The sequence below is a fragment of the Triturus cristatus genome, chromosome 2_1 (genome assembly GCF_964204655.1).
Source record: "Triturus cristatus chromosome 2_1, aTriCri1.1, whole genome shotgun sequence".
Lineage (NCBI taxonomy): Eukaryota > Metazoa > Chordata > Amphibia > Caudata > Salamandridae > Triturus > Triturus cristatus.
Window position 1 is genome coordinate 12,637,832 of NC_140581.1, and position 21,664 is coordinate 12,659,495.

The window sequence follows — 21,664 nt, forward strand, 5'->3', positions numbered from 1 at the left end:
GCAGTCCCTCCTGGCAGCGCAGCAGGCAGTAGGCTAACACAGCAAAGCAAGTGACCAAGTGGCAGTCCCTCCTAGCAGTACAGCAGGCAGCAGGCTAACACAGCAAAGCAAGTGACCAAGTGGCAGTCCCTCCTGGCAGCGTAGCAGACAGCAGGCAAACACAGCAAAGCAAGTGACCAAGTGGCGGTCCCTCCTGGCAGCACAGCAGGCAGTAGGCCAACACAGCAAAGCAAGTGACCAAGTGGCAGTCCCTCCTGGCAGCGTAGCAGACAGCAGGCAAACACAGCAAAGCAAGTGACCAAGTGGCAGTCCCTCCTGGCAGCGTAGCAGACAGCAGGCAAACACAGCAAAGCAAGTGACCAAGTGGCAGTCCCTCCTGGCAGCGTAGCAGACAGCAGGCAAACACAGCAAAGCAAGTGACCAAGTGGCAGTCCCTCCTGGCAGTACAGCAGGCAGTAGGCTAACACAGCAAAGCAAGTGACCAAGTGGCGGTCCCTCCTGGCAGCACAGCAGGCAGTAGGCAAACACAGCAAAGCAAGTGACCAAGTGGCAGTCCCTCCTGGCAGCGTAGCAGACAGCAGGCAAACACAGCAAAGCAAGTGACCAAGTGGCAGTCCCTCCTGGCAGCGTAGCTCCTCTTGGTTGCAGAGTCTCCTTAGGACCCCAAATTGAAATAACTTGGGGGTGTCGGAGGTCCAGTATTTATTGAAATGGGGGACACATCAAAGAGAACCTTTCGAAGTGTGCAACAATCCCCTTCATCCCAGGCCTACCTCCAGACATCAGTAGGGGGTAAATCAGTTTTTTGTGTGAGGGCTGGATACAACCAAAACAAATGTAAAGTGTGAACCACTTGTTCCTCTCCCTGCCCACAAACAATATCCGTATGCAGATGAATGTAGATGTCTCCCCTGTCACACCCAACCCTTCCTGTGTCGTGGCTGTCTGAAAAGTATGCACCAAGCGTAGGTATCACCCAGACCTAGACGTGGAGTGGAGTCGGGCTGCAAAGCACAAAGAGTCGTAAGCAAAGAGTAATGCCTACTTTCTAAAAGTGTAAAAAAAACAAAGGTAAATGGCTGTGAATATTCAAATGCCCTTATTATGTCAAAACCAAGTCAAATCAATGTATTACCCTGGTCTGTGTATTTATTTCACATTTCTTTCTGGAATGTTACCACATGAACTTAATACTGACTTTCAATATGTCATACAAAACGACTGTTCGCTCCTTCCTCATTGGTAAAAGACGACCTTTTAGACCATCAAGCATGTTCACAAGATCAAACGTGTCCAATAGGTATTGAAAAAATATAGATAAATTGGCGTAAACATAAAAACAAGAAGTTTTACAACAAAGAAGAATTACACCTAATAGGTAATTGCATACATAAACAACTGTTAAGTTATGATATTTGTAAAGCGCATGGCTGCCCCAGCAATGGGACGTCCCAGCACGAATTTCAAAGAGGGGGACCGCGCAGAAACAGAGGGTTAGACAGAAAATAGCCGGGTCTTCACGGCCCTTCTAAAGGCTCGGTGATTCTGAATACTCCTGCTGGAAAGAGGTAGAGCATTCCAGAGGGTGGGGCTTTGCGACAAAAAGAGCGTAAGAATCATTTGGACCAACATAAACAAATTCAGTGCATGAACAACCCTGTAAGGGTCATTTGGACCTACATACCGAAGCTATTCGGAAGGATTCCGAAAACCAGAGGTGATTATCACAGATGCTTTAGATGTCATGTCCCTCTTGGAATACGCCAAGGGTTATGACAAATCTAATTAGAGGTGGGATAGATACTTAGGATTGTTTTACCCCTGTCCGTCGTAATTCATTTTTGACAAATCCCCTAGCCTTTGTCGTCGACTCGTTGCGAACCTCTAGGAATTATTGGTTCTCTTCAGGACCTAGACTGGATGTTTTAGGGTGAAAGAATAATATATACATTATGTTAGCTTGTATCCACCTAAGTTTTGATCTATTGTGTTCACGAAATTAAGAAATGGAAAGTATACTTTGACTTTTCATGACTGGAGATAATGCAAGAGTTATTCCTCAACTCTTCTTTCTTTGTGTGGACAACGGTTGGGCTTTTTTTTTTTTTAACATACTTGGAATCTGAAACCAATGAATTAATTGGTATTTCACTGAAGGAATGCGTTTTATTATGAAATGTATCATAACTGAGAAATGAAGGATGTACCTCTATTCTTCGTAGGAAGTATCAGCTGTTTTTCAAATCCTCTCTCCATGTGTCAGTTGTTGTTTAGCTGTTTTCTCTTTCTGCTTATCTGAAACCAATGATTGTGTTAGTATTATTAAAGGACTTATATTGTGAATGATTGCCGTATTACACGTATGTACACATGCACTCATTTTTACTAGACTCAGCGGGTGTGTTGCTAACCATCTTATGCAGAGTTTGCCATTTTTGTAGCTAATTAAGACCAGTTTGGCGGCCGTCTGCGACGGTTTGAAGCGGGCTCGTTATCACAACATTATAAGACACATTTCAAGTTGTTTCACGCCATTTGGTTAGCATTCCCATTTTGCTGGGCCTACCTCTTCCATTGTTTCCTTGAAGAAAATTAAAACCATGCTACTCCTGCATGTGCGGGTAAGTAAAAGTCGTGTGTGGCATTTGTAAAAGCGTAATGAAAATTTCAACACCACCACTAAGCAGGATTTTTCACTACCATTCTAAATATACCAAACATGGCAATGCCACTCCTTTCCGATCAGTAATTGTGAGAAGTTGGCCTGATATGTAGTGCTCACTATTCTAGTGATCACTGTGTATCATTCCAAACGACCCTTATTGATGATTGGTTGTAAGTCAACCTTTTAGACCAGCTATCCTAGTAGCGTGGATACGAGCAGTCTTAGGCTAAACTCTAGAGGGCGTGTTAAGCCAGCTGTTTACCATCACATATACCCCTTGAACACCAAGTGAAAGGACACCACACAAGTTGTTATGAAAATAAAAGGATATTTATTTATGACACGACTACCCTGGCTCTTTATGAGTCAGGGAGCTAAGCACACTACAAAACTCTTAGGAAAATACTTCAGTTGCACAATTTACACAAATGCCCGAGGGGCACGAGAAACCATCTACACTAACAGTGAAATGCGAATGGTTAGAGTCTGGAGATACTGATTCCGGAGTGATCCGATCAGTGGGACTAAACGAAAAAGGAACTGGACACTTGTAGAGCGAACCTGCGATGGAGCACCGAGATGCTCGAGTTACCTAGCCCGGAGGCTGCGGCTGCGTGAAGTTCGTCAGGATGTCGGGAGTCCTCGTGTAGTCTCAGGAGCCTGAAAGAAGAAGTTGCTGGCAGGCGACCAGTGACGATGTTCAGAGCGATCCAAGCCTGGATCGGTGGTGAAGGAAAACCTGAAAGCAGAGGGGACTCAGTTCTCAACCGCTAGCCAGCGATCGTGTGGGTACCAGGAGGGTACCGGCTGAAGTCACCTCGACCAGGTGAGTGGGTGACGTCGGACTCGGCTGTTCCTCGGACCAGGAGGCGCGGCGGCGACCAGGATGGAGGGCGAGCTGTCCCACGAAGGTGTCTGCTGTCGATGATGCTGGGCCCAGGAAGGGGCAGCGGATCTTGGCAGTGGCCACCCAGGCGGGGGAGTCAAGATGGCGTCGGGAGTGGACCAGGAGGGTCCGTGGTACTCCTCTGTTGAAGGGGAGCAAGAGCCAGTCTGGAGCAACCAGACTAGTGATGAAACAATCGTGGTGCGTCGTGAAGAGGGCCACAAGCCGGTCGGCAAGTGGTCGAACAACGCGGTGAACAACAAGGAGCGGAAGGGCCCCCACGCAGATCTCGGGGATGCTGGGGAGGCAGACTTCGATGCTAGAGCTGCTCAGGGTTAGGGCTTCTCAAACCCTAGGTGCACTCACTCGAGGGTCCCTCGGTGGGCGTGCTAGATAAGCGTCGTGCAGGTTCTGAAGATAGCCGGTCCCGCAGGTCTCGTCACACCTACGACTCTCAGCTGAGCTGATGAGGGAGGTAAAAGGTCAGAGATGGCAGGGAACTCGGGTCTCGTCGAGCTGGGCAGTCTTGATCCGTAGGAGAGACTTACAGCAAACCGCAAGCGCTTAGATGGTGCCTGCTGGTGCAGGGTGGCTACTCCTTAGCCACAAGGGAGAGTCTTCAGAAATAGTCAAGAGTTCCTTTCGTGGAAAGTAGTTCGTGATTCGGAGTTATCCGATTATCTGATTATCCAATTTGGGAAGGGGACTCGCTCCTACCTTTATTCTAAGAGAAAGGGGCTGGCCCGTGACTAGGTTCTACCTATGGGTGGAGCCAGGAGGGGGGTGGTTACACCCCGATCCTTTGTCCGGCTTCGCGCCAGCTCAGGGGCTGGTGTGCCCCCGAAACTGGTTTGAGCCGGGCTATGCACAGTGAGCACCGGGGTGCCACTTGCAGTCACCTTCCTTTCAGCCCTGCCTACCTGGGATACACAAACCCTGTCTGGGACGGTGCTAACACCGCCCTCGACAGGAAACCCTTTGTCCAAGCTCCCCTTGCTGGAAGGTCCCCCAGCAGCAGGAGGTCAGACTTGTGTCTGGTGGCAGCATCCATTTTGTGATGCTGAGGCTTGAGTCAACTTTAACCGGGGTTCAAGGTTACTTCCATGTCGTGTCCCTCTAAAAGGGGGGAATGCTAACCCCGTCACCAGGACTGGCGAGGGGTTCGTATTCCCATTCGTATGACACCTTACTCGACATGTATAGGTGATGCGATGCCAAAGTTAGCAAATAACCGCAAGGATTATAATGCCTTAAAAGTAGTTGGCCCGCGTCACCATGGAACGGCTATTAGGGCTTGGTTCCGCAAGCCGTCGACGGGCTCAGCTCGCGCCAGAGCACCGTCCCACATGATTCCCTGCACTCTGCCTTCAGGATTGATAAGGCCTGCTATAGGAGTGACTGATAGGAATCCATGTGTCCATTTTAGGGTTAGGTGTAGGAATACTACACCTACAGCAACGGGTGATTACACCACGTGGCCCCAGCTGTCGTGCAGCCAGTTGTGTCAGATTTGGGCGGCCATTCCAGGGGTGGCATAATACATGCTTCAGCCCCTGGTAGGCCCTGGGTACACCGATGCCCTGGATACCTGTGGTATGCTGAGACAGGGACTGACAAGGTGGCCCAGTTCCAATTAGTGGATGCACCTAACGTACATGTGTGTTAATTTCGAGAGAGAACAGCTAGGCTGTGGGTCTGATTGGCAGGCCCACAGCCGGAGAAAGTCGTAAACCAATGAAGCAAAAGCAAAAAATCTGGGTGATCATAGGATTGCAGACCCTACTCTCCTACATGACCCCCCCCCAAACTTTGGGACAATAAGCTAACCTTGACCAGGTGAGTCTTCTTGCTCTAAGTGGAAATACCTGGAGAGCCCATCTGCATTGCCATGATCAGTGCCAGGTCTATGCTCCACTGTGAAGTCCATCCCCTGTAGGGAAATGGACCACCTAAGTAGTTTGGGGTTTTCACCCTTCATTTGATTTAGCCACAAGAGGGGCTTATGGTCGGTCTGAATCTTGAAGTGAGTGCCAAACAAGTATGGCCTCAACTTCTTCAGGGCCCAAACCACAGCAAAGGCCTCCCTCTCAATAGCTGACCAATTCTTCTCTCTGGGGGTCAGCCTCCTGCTAATAAAAGCTATGGGCTGGTCATGACCATCAAAATTCAGTTGCGATAGAACAGCTCCCACACCCAGCTCCGAAGCGTCTGTTTGGACAATGAATGGTTTGGAGTAGTCTGGACTCTTTAGGATAGGTGCTGTGCACATGGCCTGCTTTAGGTCATCGAATGCCTTCTGACAGCTTGCTGTCCACTGAACTTTTTTTGGCATCTTTTTACTTGTCAGGTCGTTTAGCGGGGTCACAATGGATCCATAATTTCTGACAAATTTCCGGTAATAACCAGTCAGGCCCAAGAAAGCTCGAACCTGAGTCTGGGTGGTTGGAGGAGCCCAGTCCTGGATGGCCTGTATTTTGCTCTCCAATGGTTGAACCTGGCCTCCACCTACAAGGTGGCCCAGGTATACAACCTGTGTCTGCCCTATCTGGCACTTGGTGGCCTTGATAGTGAGGCCTGCCTTCTGCAGGGCCTCTAACACTTTCCTCAGGTGGACCAGGTGATCCTCCCAGGTGGAGCTAAAGACAGCGATATCGTCCAGATACGCCGCACAGAAGTCGTCCAACCCAGTGAGAACTCGATTCACCAGCCTTTGGAAGGTGGCAGGTGCATTTTTCAAACCAAAGGGCATTACCACGAACTGATAATGCCCACCCGGGGTAGAAAAGGCTGTTTTGGGCTTGGCCTCCTCAGCTAACCTGATTTGCCAATACCCAGCTGTCAGGTCAAACGTACTTAAGTAGTTGGCCGAGGCCAACCGGTCGATAAGTTCGTCTGCTCTTGGTATCGGGTGGGCGTCGGTCTTAGTGACCGCATTGAGACCTCTGTAGTCCACGCAAAACCTCATCTCTTTCTTACCGCCCTGGGTGTGAGGTTTCGGCAGGAGCACTACGGGACTAGCCCAGGGGCTGTCCGAGGGTTCAATGACTCCCAGCTCCAACATTTTCTGCACCTCTGTCTTGATGCAGTCTCTGACATGATCAGGTTGCCGATAGATTTTACTCTTTACGGGCAGACTGTCCCCAGTGTCGACCTCGTGGGTACACCACTTGGTCTGACTGGGTGTCAGAGAGAACATATGTCGAAAGGATTGAAGAACCTGTTTACAATCCTCTTGTTGATGCCCAGAGAGGCTGCCACAAAAGACAACACCATCTACTGATCCATCGTCAGGGTTCTGAGAGAGCAGGTCCGGGAGAGGGTCACTCTCCTCCTCCTGTCCCTCATCTGTGGCCATGAGCAAGCCCATGCCCTCCCTGTCGACATACGCCTTGAGCCTGTTTACGTGGAGCACCCTGTGGGGGCTCCGGGGAGTTCCCAGGTCTACCAGGTAGGTGACCTCTCCCTTTTGCTCAATGATCGTGTGGGGCCCAGACCATTTGTCTTTGAGTGCTGCTGGGGCCACTGGCTCCAGCACCCACACCTTCTGTCCAGGCTGGTACACAGTCCGGACAGCCTTTTGGTCGTGCCAAGCTTTCTGTAATTCTTGGCTCGCCTCAAGGTTTTTAGACGCCTTTTCCATGTACTCCGCCATCCGCGAGCGGAGACCGAGCACATAGTCCACAATGTTTGATGCCGGCTTTCTGAGAGGTCTCTCCCATCCTTCCTTTACCAAACAAAGGGGTCCCCTTACAGGATGTCCGAACAGAAGCTCAAAAGGGCTGTAGCCAACCCCCTTCTGCGGGACCTCTCTGTAGGCGAACAAGAGGCAGGGTATCAGGACATCCCATCTCCGCCGAAGCTTTTCAGGTAGTCCGTGAATCATCCCTTTTAGGGTCCGGTTGAATCTCTCAACCAGCCCATTGCATTGTGGGTGATAGGGTGTGGTGAACTTGTAGTTGACACCACATTCCTTCCACATAGCAGTCAGATATCCCGACATGAAGTTTGCACCTCTGTCTGAGACGACCTCCTTAGGGAAGCCCACTCTGGAGAACACTCCAAGTAGGGCCCGTGCCACCACAGGTGCCGTAGTGGTCCTAAGGGGAATAGCTTCAGGATACCTGGTGGCGTGGTCCACCACCACCAGTATAAACTTGTGCCCTGATGCTGTCTGGGGTTCCATTGGTCCGACAATGTCGATCCCCACTCGTTCAAAGGGTACCCCCACCACTGGTAGTGGTATGAGGGGGGCCTTTGTCGTGCCACCTGACTTACCACTGGCTTGGCAAGTGACACAGGAGCGGCAAAACTCCTTCGTATCTTCGGACATGTGGGGCCAGTGAAAGTGTGGAACAATTCTGTCCCAAGTCTTATTCTGGCCTAAGTGACCTGCAAGGGGAATCTCGTGGGCCAAGGTGAGAAGGAAACCTCTCAGAGACAAGGGGATGACCAGCCTCCTGGTCGCACCAGGTTTGGGGTCTTTTGCCTCAGAGTACAGGAGTCCATCGTCCCAGTACACTTTGTGGGTACCCGTGGCGTTCCCTGCAGCCTCAGCAGCGGCCTGCTGTCTGAGGGGTTCAAGTGAGGGGCAGTCTAACTGTGCCTTCCCCAGGTCTTCCCTGGAGGGTCCCCCTGAGCCCAGAAACTCAACCTGACCAGGTTCAAGCTCTTGCGGCTCAGTTTCCCTCAGTTCTTTAAGGTCAGCCCCCTCGGAGACTTGATCCACGACCTGGGGCAAGGGGGAAGGCGAAGCCTTACCCTTACTGCTCCTTTTCTTGGAAGGTGTCTGGTCCGTTCTTCCAGGATCCAGCACCTGTTCAGTGGGGCATCTTTTGGCCTGTGACCTGGTCACAGCAAGGACATGTGCTGGCAAACCTAACATTTCCATGTGAGTCCTCTGTTCCACTTCTGACCATTGTGACGTTTCCAAATCATTGCCCAACAGACATTCTACGGGGAGGTCTGAACTAACCACAACCTTTTTCGGGCCGCTTACCCCTCCCCAGGAGAAATCAACAACTGCCATACTGTGATTGGTAGTGACGTTGCTGGCATTGGTCACTAGGTAACTGGTACCTAGCATGATCTGTCCAGGGTCCACGAAGTTAGGCGTCACCATGGTGACACTGGCACACGTGTCCCTGTAGGCCTGAGCCACTCTTCCATTTATCAAAGGTGTCTGCCTGTATTTGCCCAAAGTATTGGGACTGGCATCAGGGGACATATCCATATCCCCTGTACAGACAAGGACGGCCTGAGTGAGCGTGCCGACTAAGTCGTCACTCCCCTCGGTTCCCAAGGTTAACCCAACTAATGCCTTGGGAGGCGCACTACCACTGCTGACTGTACTAGGGGGCGCAGGTGCCTTAGGGGCTGCAGTGGTAGGAGTTTGCCCTCCTTTCTTGGTGCACTCACTAAACCAGTGAGTCTTACTTTTACAGTATTGGCACCACCTTTTTGACTGGCCTTCTTGAGTCTTCTTCTTCTGTGAAGCCTGGCCCCCACCCTCTTTGGTTTGTTGGGGACCTGTCGAAGACTTCTGGTCATTTTGTTCGTTCTTGTTACCCTTTTGGTCTGCTTTCTTCTGACCACCCTGGTTCTGATTCTGGTTCTGCTTGACCCTTGTTCTGACCCATCTGTCTGCCTTCTTTCCCAATTCTTGGGGAGAGGTCAGATCCGAGTCGACAAGGTGCTGATGCAACAATTGGTTCTGACAGTTGTTTAAAATCTGTTCTCGCATGATAAGATTGTACAATCCTGTGTAATCAGTAACCTTGCTACCCAGCAACCAGCCTTCCAAAGCCTTAGTGGCACAATCGACAAAGTCAGCCCAATCCTGAGACTGAATTTTCTGGGTGTCTCGGAACAGCACCCGGTACTGTTCCGTGGTTAAGCCGAACCCATCAATCAGTGTGTTCTTCAGGACTTGGTAGTTGTTAGCATCCTCAGCTCTTGTAGTGAGGAGCTTGTCCCTTCCTTTACCTTCAAAGGAAAGCCACAGTATAGCTGCCCACTGACTTGGGGGGACGCACTGGACAGTGCAGGCCCTCTCCAAGGCAGTTATCCACTTGTGGATGTCGTCCCCTTGTTTAAAGGGGGGCACTATTTTACTCAGGTGTCTAGTGTCTATACCCCTGTCTTTCTCTCTATTGAGAACGCTGCCACCAGTGGGATCTAACCCACTTAATTTCTGCTCTCGGGCTAAGGCAAGTCTTTCTTTGGCGAGGGCAAGTTCTTCCCGCTCGATCCTCAGATTGACCTCCCGCATCTTCGCTTCATGCTCCCTCCTCTGAGGGGAAGTCATTCCTCTCTGAGAAGGTGCCTGAGAGACATGTGTATGAACCGATCTGCCAGAGCCTCTGGAGAGAGACCTAGCTCGTCCGTTCCCAAGGTTAAGCCTGCTTGAGCGTGGGCCCGGGGCTCCCCCAGTTCCATTCTCATGCCTGCTTAAGTTGGTCCTTGTAAGCCTGCCGACTACCACTGGACCTTTGTCTGCCTCGTCTCCCGATTCCTCGTCCTCCTCCTCTGTGTGGAGGTCGAGGTCTGGGTCACCGAGGGTTCCCTCTAAGGGAGGCATGTTCCCATCTGCACTGGGAGGACCTGGGTTAGAGGACCTCCTAGCATCGTACGCCTCTAAGAGACCTATCAGTATTGCGATGGTAGGGTTAGAACCCTGGTTTAGCTTCCGGGAGGCACACAGTTGTCTCATCTCCTTGAAGCTAAGAGTTGCATATCGTGACACGACCTGTGGAGGGTCACTGACCACTAAGGGAGTCCCTGCAGACTCTCCGTGGACCGACATGCTTTTCTAGTGAGGTGTAAGTGTTGCACCTACCTACACCATGGGTTTACCTACTGATCCCTTGCTAAGAGTTGTAGTCAGGGTGTGCTAAGCCCTGTTACACTACAACAGCCGGTTCAGTAGAACTCGGAGTATTCTAAGTTAAGTTATATGTACCTGGGTACTTATGTGATCTTTCACTGCGATATTCTTAGGATACGTGTGTGGTAAAACAACAGCAAGCTCAAATCCCAACCGCTGCTCACCAATGTGAGAAGTTGGCCTGATATGTAGTGCTCACTATTCTAGTGATCACTGTGTATCATTCCAAACGACCCTCATTGATGATTGGTTGTAAGTCAACCTTTTAGACCAGCTATCCTAGTAGCGTGGATACGAGCAGTCTTAGGCTAAACTCTAGAGGGCGTGTTAAGCCAGCTGTTTACCATCACATATACCCCTTGAACACCAAGTGAAAGGACACCACACAAGTTGTTATGAAAATAAAAGGATATTTATTTATGACACGACTACCCTGGCTCTTTATGAGTCAGGGAGCTAAGCACACTACAAAACTCTTAGGAAAATACTTCAGTTGCACAATTTACACAAATGCCCGAGGGGCACGAGAAACCATCTACACTAACAGTGAAATGCGAATGGTTAGAGTCTGGAGATACTGATTCCGGAGTGATCCGATCAGTGGGACTAAACGAAAAAGGAACTGGACACTTGTAGAGCGAACCTGCGATGGAGCACCGAGATGCTCGAGTTACCTAGCCCGGAGGCTGCGGCTGCGTGAAGTTCGTCAGGATGTCGGGAGTCCTCGTGTAGTCTCAGGAGCCTGAAAGAAGAAGTTGCTGGCAGGCGACCAGTGACGATGTTCAGAGCGATCCAAGCCTGGATCGGTGGTGAAGGAAAACCTGAAAGCAGAGGGGACTCAGTTCTCAACCGCTAGCCAGCGATCGTGTGGGTACCAGGAGGGTACCGGCTGAAGTCACCTCGACCAGGTGAGTGGGTGACGTCGGACTCGGCTGTTCCTCGGACCAGGAGGCGCGGCGGCGACCAGGATGGAGGGCGAGCTGTCCCACGAAGGTGTCTGCTGTCGATGATGCTGGGCCCAGGAAGGGGCAGCGGATCTTGGCAGTGGCCACCCAGGCGGGGGAGTCAAGATGGCGTCGGGAGTGGACCAGGAGGGTCCGTGGTACTCCTCTGTTGAAGGGGAGCAAGAGCCAGTCTGGAGCAACCAGACTAGTGATGAAACAATCGTGGTGCGTCGTGAAGAGGGCCACAAGCCGGTCGGCAAGTGGTCGAACAACGCGGTGAACAACAAGGAGCGGAAGGGCCCCCACGCAGATCTCGGGGATGCTGGGGAGGCAGACTTCGATGCTAGAGCTGCTCAGGGTTAGGGCTTCTCAAACCCTAGGTGCACTCACTCGAGGGTCCCTCGGTGGGCGTGCTAGATAAGCGTCGTGCAGGTTCTGAAGATAGCCGGTCCCGCAGGTCTCGTCACACCTACGACTCTCAGCTGAGCTGATGAGGGAGGTAAAAGGTCAGAGATGGCAGGGAACTCGGGTCTCGTCGAGCTGGGCAGTCTTGATCCGTAGGAGAGACTTACAGCAAACCGCAAGCGCTTAGATGGTGCCTGCTGGTGCAGGGTGGCTACTCCTTAGCCACAAGGGAGAGTCTTCAGAAATAGTCAAGAGTTCCTTTCGTGGAAAGTAGTTCGTGATTCGGAGTTATCCGATTATCTGATTATCCAATTTGGGAAGGGGACTCGCTCCTACCTTTATTCTAAGAGAAAGGGGCTGGCCCGTGACTAGGTTCTACCTATGGGTGGAGCCAGGAGGGGGGTGGTTACACCCCGATCCTTTGTCCGGCTTCGCGCCAGCTCAGGGGCTGGTGTGCCCCCGAAACTGGTTTGAGCCGGGCTATGCACAGTGAGCACCGGGGTGCCACTTGCAGTCACCTTCCTTTCAGCCCTGCCTACCTGGGATACACAAACCCTGTCTGGGACGGTGCTAACACCGCCCTCGACAGGAAACCCTTTGTCCAAGCTCCCCTTGCTGGAAGGTCCCCCAGCAGCAGGAGGTCAGACTTGTGTCTGGTGGCAGCATCCATTTTGTGATGCTGAGGCTTGAGTCAACTTTAACCGGGGTTCAAGGTTACTTCCATGTCGTGTCCCTCTAAAAGGGGGGAATGCTAACCCCGTCACCAGGACTGGCGAGGGGTTCGTATTCCCATTCGTATGACACCTTACTCGACATGTATAGGTGATGCGATGCCAAAGTTAGCAAATAACCGCAAGGATTATAATGCCTTAAAAGTAGTTGGCCCGCGTCACCATGGAACGGCTATTAGGGCTTGGTTCCGCAAGCCGTCGACGGGCTCAGCTCGCGCCAGAGCACCGTCCCACATGATTCCCTGCACTCTGCCTTCAGGATTGATAAGGCCTGCTATAGGAGTGACTGATAGGAATCCATGTGTCCATTTTAGGGTTAGGTGTAGGAATACTACACCTACAGCAACGGGTGATTACACCACGTGGCCCCAGCTGTCGTGCAGCCAGTTGTGTCAGATTTGGGCGGCCATTCCAGGGGTGGCATAATACATGCTTCAGCCCCTGGTAGGCCCTGGGTACACCGATGCCCTGGATACCTGTGGTATGCTGAGACAGGGACTGACAAGGTGGCCCAGTTCCAATTAGTGGATGCACCTAACGTACATGTGTGTTAATTTCGAGAGAGAACAGCTAGGCTGTGGGTCTGATTGGCAGGCCCACAGCCGGAGAAAGTCGTAAACCAATGAAGCAAAAGCAAAAAATCTGGGTGATCATAGGATTGCAGACCCTACTCTCCTACAGTAATTACGACTTAAAAATATATGGGGGAATTCCCAACGCTAGCCTAAAAGAGCAGTAGGCCTCAAAGCAGTGAAAAACTTAAAGCGTTGTTTGTCACTACCAGAATATGCCACACATCAAGGCACATGTCCTTCTTTTTACTTGCAGAGCACTCTGCCCATAAGGCTGTCTAGGGCCTACCTATGTGTAATAAAAGGAGAGTTTAAGGCTTGGCAAGTATTTTTGAATGTCAAGTCATTGTGGCACCAAGCTGCGCGAGCAGGTCCTGCAGTGGCAGGCCCTAGACAGGTTTGAAAGGCTACATCGGTGGGTGGCGCAAGCAGCGCTGCAAGCCCACCAGTAGCATTTAATTTACAGGCCCCGGGTATATGGGATACCATTTTACAAGGGACTTGCATGTAAATCAATTATGCCAAACAAGTGTGGACCAATCATAAGATGTTTAGAACAGAGGCAGCTCGTGCACGTTAGCACTAATTAGCAGTGGTAAAGCGCCCAGAGTCCTAAAGCCAACAAAGAGAGGATCAGAAAAATAGGTGGAGGAAGGCAAAAAGTTAGGGGATAACCCTGCAAAAAGGGCCAAGTCCAACAACTACCATATGCCGAATTACGTCAAACTAATGAAGTACAAGAATAAAGTGACTTTTGTGCATTTTTGGCATACTGTGTGTGAGATGAAGGAGCAGAGCTGGGTCCAGAGACGCTGAACAGCGAGTCACGTTATCCTAATTTCAGCAGCCGACGAGCGTGGAAGCAGATGAAGATGTAAAGTTCAGTTGCTGCTCTCCACAGGGTCAGTCGTCCTCCATGAATCATCTGGACAGCCAGACCTGAAGAGCTTCTAGGCGCTGTAGGCTGACTCTTGACAGCGAGCACCTGAGGAGCGTAGGAAGCCCTTGTATTGACACTTGTGTGCTCTCCGGGGGCCTCTTTGCATCAATGCAGGCTCAGGGAGCAGTCACTCATTGGGACGGTCTCTCACGCCACCCCGACAGCCACCCCACTTCTTCGCTTGGTGATGCGCTTGTCATTCGCTTCTCCCCCTTGAAACTTAGGACGATTGGGCGAAATGTATCAATATGAGGAATAGAGATGACCTAATTGTGGTTTTCTGTAAATAACAATTCGGAGATCGCTATTCCTAATGTATGAAATTCAGAGTTTTATTTAGCGATTCCTAGTGAGTCACAAATCTACCTACCTCATGATTATTAATGTAGTAGAATGCGATTAGCGACCCATTGGAAATCGCAGCCATCACAGGGACAGTGGTCTGCTGAGGTCAGCCGACCATCATGTCTGAGATTACATTTAAATAAGTCTTTTTTTTTTTTAAAAAAAACAATTGTTTAAATGCAACTCGTTTTCCTCAAAGGAAAACGGGATACGTTTACAAAAAAAAAAGCTTATTTCCGCAAAATGTTGCTTAAGAAGACGCAGTGCCTTCTCTTAAACAAACTTTTTTTTTACATTCACAAATGAAAAGGGGTCCAGAGGGGACCCTTTTACATTTGCAAATGCATTACCACTACACTTCAGTAGTCCGTATATTGTTTGGTCGCAAACCAAAATTAAAATTGCAATTCAGTAAGGTGCTACTGAATGGCAGTTTGGGCTTGATATTTACCAAAATGCTTTTTTGCTGTCGCAAACAGGCCGATTGCGACCAGAAAAAGCTTGCTGCACATTGCCCAAATTGAAGACTCGTCTCTCCGTAGTACACAATCCACTCACTGTTGGTTCCCACCTTCTCTCTGCTTCGATGTCCATATTTTCAACAATGCGTCTCGGCTCTAGTCCTTCTGTCCAGTGCTCCATTGCTTCCCAGCTGTTCGCGGTGTACACAAACCCACACATGTACAATGTTATAACAGATGATCATTTCAAAGAGTGAATTACTGAATGGCTATAGAGATTCACATATTCCAGCAGCCAGCGACGGGGATCTCCCGAAGGAAAGGCCAGTGAGTGATTGGGCATTCCTGTTGGAGACTTTTTTTTAATTGACCCCGGAATCGCCTCCGCGAGTAGCGCCACCCAGCTTGGAAGAGAGCGACCTTTCACTGGCGACTTTGGAAATACATATATATATAAATATAAAAATAGATATATCTTTACTTTACCTCACAATGACATTTTCTCAGCAAAGGGTCTAGGGATTAAGTGGACCAAACCTGTTTCCAGACATCTTTCCATCTTTTTTCCGTCCGTACATTCTCTTGGCACTCTTGTGTACTGATTTATTTAGGTCTTAACAGATGGTTTACTCCATCAGAATGGTGACCGATATCCACCAAATATATAAGTCCCATAAGGCATAATAGGGTTTATATTTTGGCGGACGGGATATCTCATGCCCTTGATCTGTGTTGTGCGGGACCGTGCATGGGTGCCTGAATGTGTGTTGGCTGCATCATAGCTTCAGTGTGTTGGTGATCAATATGGGTTCTTAGCTTCAATGGCATCTTCCTATTGCCCCACCATCCTAAACATCTGGCGATGCCTCGTTCTTTTAGACTAATTTACAAATCCCGATGCTGACCAGAGCTTCACTGCGACTGTTAATTCTCTCTACTGCATCTCAACGAGGCCTGGTCATTCATCAGTGGATCCCACTGTCCTCTACTGTTCCTTGTTTTAAAAGTGGCAGCATAAACCTGCTTCAGAGTCGCGTCTATAGTATATTGAGGTTTTTTTCTTGAAAATTGAGTGGCATCCTTGCTGCCCAATTGTTTGGTGTTCTTGTGCACAAGATCTTCGATTTGCCTCCCTCTTCCCGACGACCCCCCCCCCCCCAACTCGGATCTGCCGAATCAACAGCAGAGGACACTCTTGGTACACCTGGCAGCCAAGGCATGGAATGACCTCCCCTGCCCCTCAGGACCGCACCTTTGAACCCCTTCCCAGACCTGGAGACCCCAGCTTGGAACAACCTCCCGTGCACCTCAGGACCGCACCTTCGCACTCCACACCTGGAGTCACGGCTTTTAACAACCTCCTGTGCACCTCAGGACCGCACCTTCGCACTCCTTTCCACACCTGGCGGCCACAGCTTGGAAAGACCTCCCCTGCACCTCAGGACCGCACCTTCACGCTCCTTCCCACACCTGGCGGCCACGGCTTGGAACAACCTCCCCTGCACCTCAGGACCGCACCTTCACGCTCCTTTCCACACCTGGCGGCCACGGCTTGGAAAGACCTCCCCTGCACCTCAGGACCGCACCTTCACACTCCGTCCGACACCTGGCGGCCACGGCTTGGAACAACCTGTCCTGCACCTCGGGACCGCACCTTCACGCTCCTTCCCACACCTGGTGGCCATGGCTTTAAACAACCTCCCCTGCACCTCGGGACTGCACCCTCACACTCCACACCTGGCAGCCACGGCTTGGAACAACCTCCCGTGCACCTCTGGACCACCCCTCACTCCAGCAATTCAGGAAAGGACTCAAGACCTGACTGTTGGAATGAACAGACCGCCACAAAGCAGCCAACATCTCCAGCGCCTCAAGAACATCATAAATGTTTCAGTGATTGAATGACTAGGATGACCTGTACTCTTTTCAGCACCCTGTACAGGGGAGTCTGCCCTCATGGACATTTCAGCCAACGTCCGACTTGTTGACAGGCTCTGCTTCGAAGAAGTAAGGGGACTTTGAATCCAGGCTCCATTTCATTCCTCACAGGACGGATGGTCAGTTCTCTCAATGTAGCCCATGACCCCCCGATCACCGGCCACCTTACAAGCCAATCATCAGCCAGAAGGAGGGCCATCCCTTGTCACCTGGACAGAGACCAGCGAATGGTTAGGTTGCTGCCATGATATCTTTGTCACTTCAAAGATTTATAGTGTTTTTTCCTGTGTGTTGTATTTTTATGTGGAGTGCAGTGCCAGGGAGTCTAGTAACTACTGTGTTGTGCTAATCTGAAAAGTGTGCTACGTGTAGGTTTCCAGCACTACAAATCTAATTTTGGAATTTAGACATTTTGTCAAATAGTGTGAAGACAAGTCTTAGTTGGCCCCAGACAAGGCAGCTGCTGCAGTTACAGGATTCCGCTGTTGAACCCCTGTGGGACCAGAGATGGCCCTAAAGTGCTCCTCAGCCATGCACGGGATACTCCGTTCACTCTATAGGGCTAAGGTGGCTCCACACGGGAAGTTCATTCAAAGTTTGACATCCTGTGAGCAGATGTGGTTTAGCATATGGCGTGGTTCTGGGACCTCACTGTTATAAAATCACAAACCCGTCTTAGGCCCGTCAGGCTTGTTTGTAAAACCTTATCTCGACCTGGGTAGCTGTGCCTTCGAGCAGGAACAAGGGCATAGCCTTTCAAAGTACCAAAACAAATAACAAAGAAACATGACGTAAAGGAAATCCCACACCAGTGTATAAAAAAATAGACCTTATTCTTATAAAGTGGTAGACACCAAATCCAACAAAATCCACCTGAAGGTTCCGGAGATATGAATTTTTAAGTAAATCACAAATTACTTCTTTTCACTCAAAAAACAAACAAGCATTGGCAACTACTGCTGTTAGCAATAACTTTGAAAACGTTTTATAAGGTTGTGTTTGGCTATTCCAGCCCACTGTGGGCAACCTAATCTGATAGGGAGCAAGTCAGGGGGGTGGGGGCTATAAGGTTTAGCAGGATAGTTATCTTGCAGTCAAAGCAGTCTCCAGTCTAGTTCAGGCTCTATGGACAAACCGCCGTAGACCTCAACAGAGTGGTCCTGATGCAAGGGATACAGGATGCTGAAGATACTGAGGATGCTCATCCAGTTGACGGAGATCTACTTGCGGCCACCCCTCAATCCAAAAACATGGGGGGGCAACTTTGGCCACAGAGGTCGAGGGCCGCCAAAGTCCAGCCAAAAACCAATCACCACTGGCTTACTGGTCACAGCAAAACCAGCGTTTCCTTTTAACTGCAGCTAGTGTCTGCCTTGGGCACCCATAATGAACTTTGAGGACTCTCCCTGGTCCACAAGACTTGGGAAGCAACTTTTGAGTGTCCGGGTTCGATCTCACGGGTTGCGCTTCGGCGGTCAGTAATGAATAAGTAATTCTGGCTACTACTTTGCCTTCCCTTTCCCTTTCATATCCTTTCCCTTCCTTTCCTTTCCCTTCCATTTCCTCCCCTCCCTTTGTTCCCTTCCATCATCTCCCCTCCCTTTGTTCCCTTCCATCATCTCCCCTCCCCTCCCTTTCCCTTCCTTCTTTCTTTCAATTACTTCTTCCCTTCTTCCTTTCCCTTCCTTCTTTCTTTCAATTACTTCTTCCCTTCCTTCTTTTTTTCAATTACTTCTTCCCTTCCGTCCTTCTTTCTTTCAATTACTTCTTCCCTGCCTTCTTCCCTTCCCTTCCTTCTTCCCTGCCTTCTTCCCTTCCCTTCTTCCCTTCCCTTCTGATCATCTACCCCCTTCCCTTCCCTCCCCTCCTCTTTTTTCCCTTCCTGTTGCTTTCACCTGTAGCATTCCTCTGATCGCCATGTGGGAGCTGAAATTGTGAAATCCCTTTTTGGGTCCACCTACACCTTTCCCTCTTCTCTTGACCCTTTGACACACAACCGTCAAGGATGGAACAGACATGAAATGCATTCTTGTATGCTTTGAGCTGATTCAGTGTTTGGTGCCTGAGAGATCATTGAAATGAAGTTTACTCTAATTATGGTCTAACTATAACTGCCGGGGACCTTTCAAGCCTCGGTCAAACCTCCAGCCTATCGGGACCTCATTTGAGGGGATCTATTGCCACTTACAGAGTAGACATATTTCACTGTCAAAGATGTGGCCTCCCAGTTCTGGGTGGATTCAGGGTAACCATCTTTGTGTCGTATACCTGGAGATTGTAACTTGAATTCCTGGAGTATGTAAGTGTTAATAATCCGTATCTCGTCCCTCCAGCTCCTAACGTGGACCACGCTGGTTGTAAGGTCAAGTGCTGCCCACCACCTTCTCTGGTCTCCAGTGAGACCACAGGAGACTCTAACATGTTGAGCTTGTTCTGACTGTTCTTTCTCCCATCCTCCAGGAAGCATCTTAGCCAGAAGTTCTCATACTTTGCTCTCCTGCTGTCTCTTTCCTAGAAGAGTGACTGGGAGCCCGAGTACGAAGAACTGAAGTTCCTGATAAAAGCTCGTTCATTGGAGGAGGAGGCAGAGAATGCAGAACCCCCCGCTGACCACTCTCAGGACCGTGTGCACAATAAAATGGCTGAGCTCTTCACTCCACCAGAGCAAGGAGGTGGCCAAGAAATCTCGCCTTCCTTGAAGCGGATCAAGGCCCGACAACTTAAGGACAGCGTCCAGCAGGGTACAGATGGAGGAGGTCGCGCAAGCGGAAGAGCCATCCCTCGACTGTACCCCTCCATCCGCCTCGCCATGAGAGAAATCCAGCAGATCCCACAGGTAATCTTTGTCCTTCCCCCATACAACTCTTGTTGTGTCCAGGCACCCCACATAAAGCAAATGTGGTCAGCAAATGAACATTGGGGGCCCCACCTTGGGGGTCCCACCGGAGAGACGTGATTCGTACTCTGTCCCAATACTGAGTATGGAAGGATATAGCACTCCATCCATAGGCGGACTGTGCACTTCAAATCCTTCCAGGATTAGGTCTAACTTGTGCCCAGTGATGCCCAATATAATTGCCAAGGAGTCTGTTGGGGTTTGTTTTTGCAGCAAAAGTTTGCTTTGGTGTTCAAGGGATCCCCTAAACACGTTATTTATTGACTTAAAAAAACCCAAACCATTTAGTTTAACCAAACTATCTGTTAAGATGCAAAAGATGCATCGCATGTGGGTGTTCCACAAGGTGAAAACCGGCGCATCGCTCGTGAAAGTGAGGTCACGACGCAGACGACATGTAATACATGGACGCGCGTCCGTAAGTAGTTCATGCACCAGCTGCAGCGCACACTGCACTCCCTCGTCTTCCCCTTCACAGCCACAATACATCGAGCTCGTGGTTTATATCAGTCATTGCCAAGAAACAGAAGAGTTGGCCAAACGGCTAGAGCGGTCGACCTCGAATCTGGGGAACCGGGTTCGAGTCTCGGCAATAATGCTGAACATCTTGTGATTCTGGGCAAATCACTTAATCTCCCCGTGCCTTAAAAAAAATAATAATAAAAATGAATGTGTCCTCATGTTGCACAACTGGTGCAATGTAAAGCGCTCTGATACCCGATTCTGGTCAAGTTCGCGCTTAAAAAAACTCTGTAAAATAAAAAATTTAAAAATTCCAGATTAAATGGCATTTACCATTTCATGGAAACCAATTCATAGAATGTCTTTTTATTTGAAATTGGCTTTTTCATAATTATTTTTTCTGTTAAGGAGTAAATACAATGGTTGGAGATCTTACTTTCAGAAACTGTTATTTCAGTGCTTTACTTCAGGGGACATTGTTTCAGATTTATGTCTTTTACATTGTAAAATAATCTCTTGTGATGCTTTTAATTCACTGACACTTTACCACCTCTGACTCCTCACAACCCCTAAACACCACCAATCCCTGCCCCTAAACACTTCTCACCCTACCTAAACTACATTCATCACTCAACTCTTTAAGCTGTTTTTAAACCTAACCTCCAACCATTCTAGGAACTAAAAAAAAACACACTACTCCTAAAATACACCCATCCCTGAACTCTAAAAACCCAAACCCTTTTCTATGCCTCAACTCCACCCATTCCTGACCCTTAAAGTCCTCTGATCACCCCTAAAGGGTACCTATCCCTGAACCCAAACACCCATCAATAGACCTAATAAAAATTTGAATTTTTCCTTAAAATTATCCTTCCTTTTAAATGTTTAATTCAATTTAGGATTTATTTGAATTTCCTTAAAATTGTCTCTCCTTAAAATTGGTTTTCCATGATTTGGTTTCCTCTATTGTGGTTTCTCAGTTTTTGTTTTCCATCAATTCGCACACATCAGCCTGTGCTTCTTATTTCACAACTAAGGAAGGTTCACCTTTGTGTACGATAACCAGGATTGTTGCGGAGGCTGACTCCATAGCATGCTGGCTTGCACCACTATCGGGCGATGCCGATGGTTTTTGATGGACCACGTTCAGGTTCTTGTGTTCATTGTTGTGCCAGTCCCCATCACACTGCATGCCACAACGCTGGTCTGGCTGGCACATGGGCTGGTATCTTAAAACTGGTTCACAAACACAGAATACAGTGCCAAGGAGCTGCTTTCAAGATTTGCCTCTCTGGCTCTCGGCACAGTGGGGCATCAACAAGGACTGGAGAGATGTTTATAGAATGAGCTAAAGAGATGTTACTGAGCGCATGGAAGGCCAGAATTGGGAACCTGCACAACCCAACACCCCTTGGAAAAGGCAACTAGTTTGTCTTTTGTGATAGTGAGTACACACGCAGACACAAAGCAGCTATTCACACAATCACCAAGGTCACCCATGCAAATCAAAACATATTGACACTCCACACAGAGCAC

General features: G+C 49.5%; 1 protein-coding gene across 1 annotated transcript in view; it reads left to right on the top strand.

Moving 5' to 3' along the window:
* The window catches only part of LOC146863614 (myosin-IIIb-like), a 547,606-nt gene that overhangs the window by 520,150 nt on the left and 5,792 nt on the right, over positions 1–21,664 (top strand). Inside the window, exon 28 of the mRNA XM_085627644.1 lies at positions 19,286–19,606. Within this exon, the coding sequence (XP_085483770.1) occupies positions 19,286–19,606 (321 nt within the window). The remainder of the gene's footprint in view (positions 1–19,285; positions 19,607–21,664) is intronic.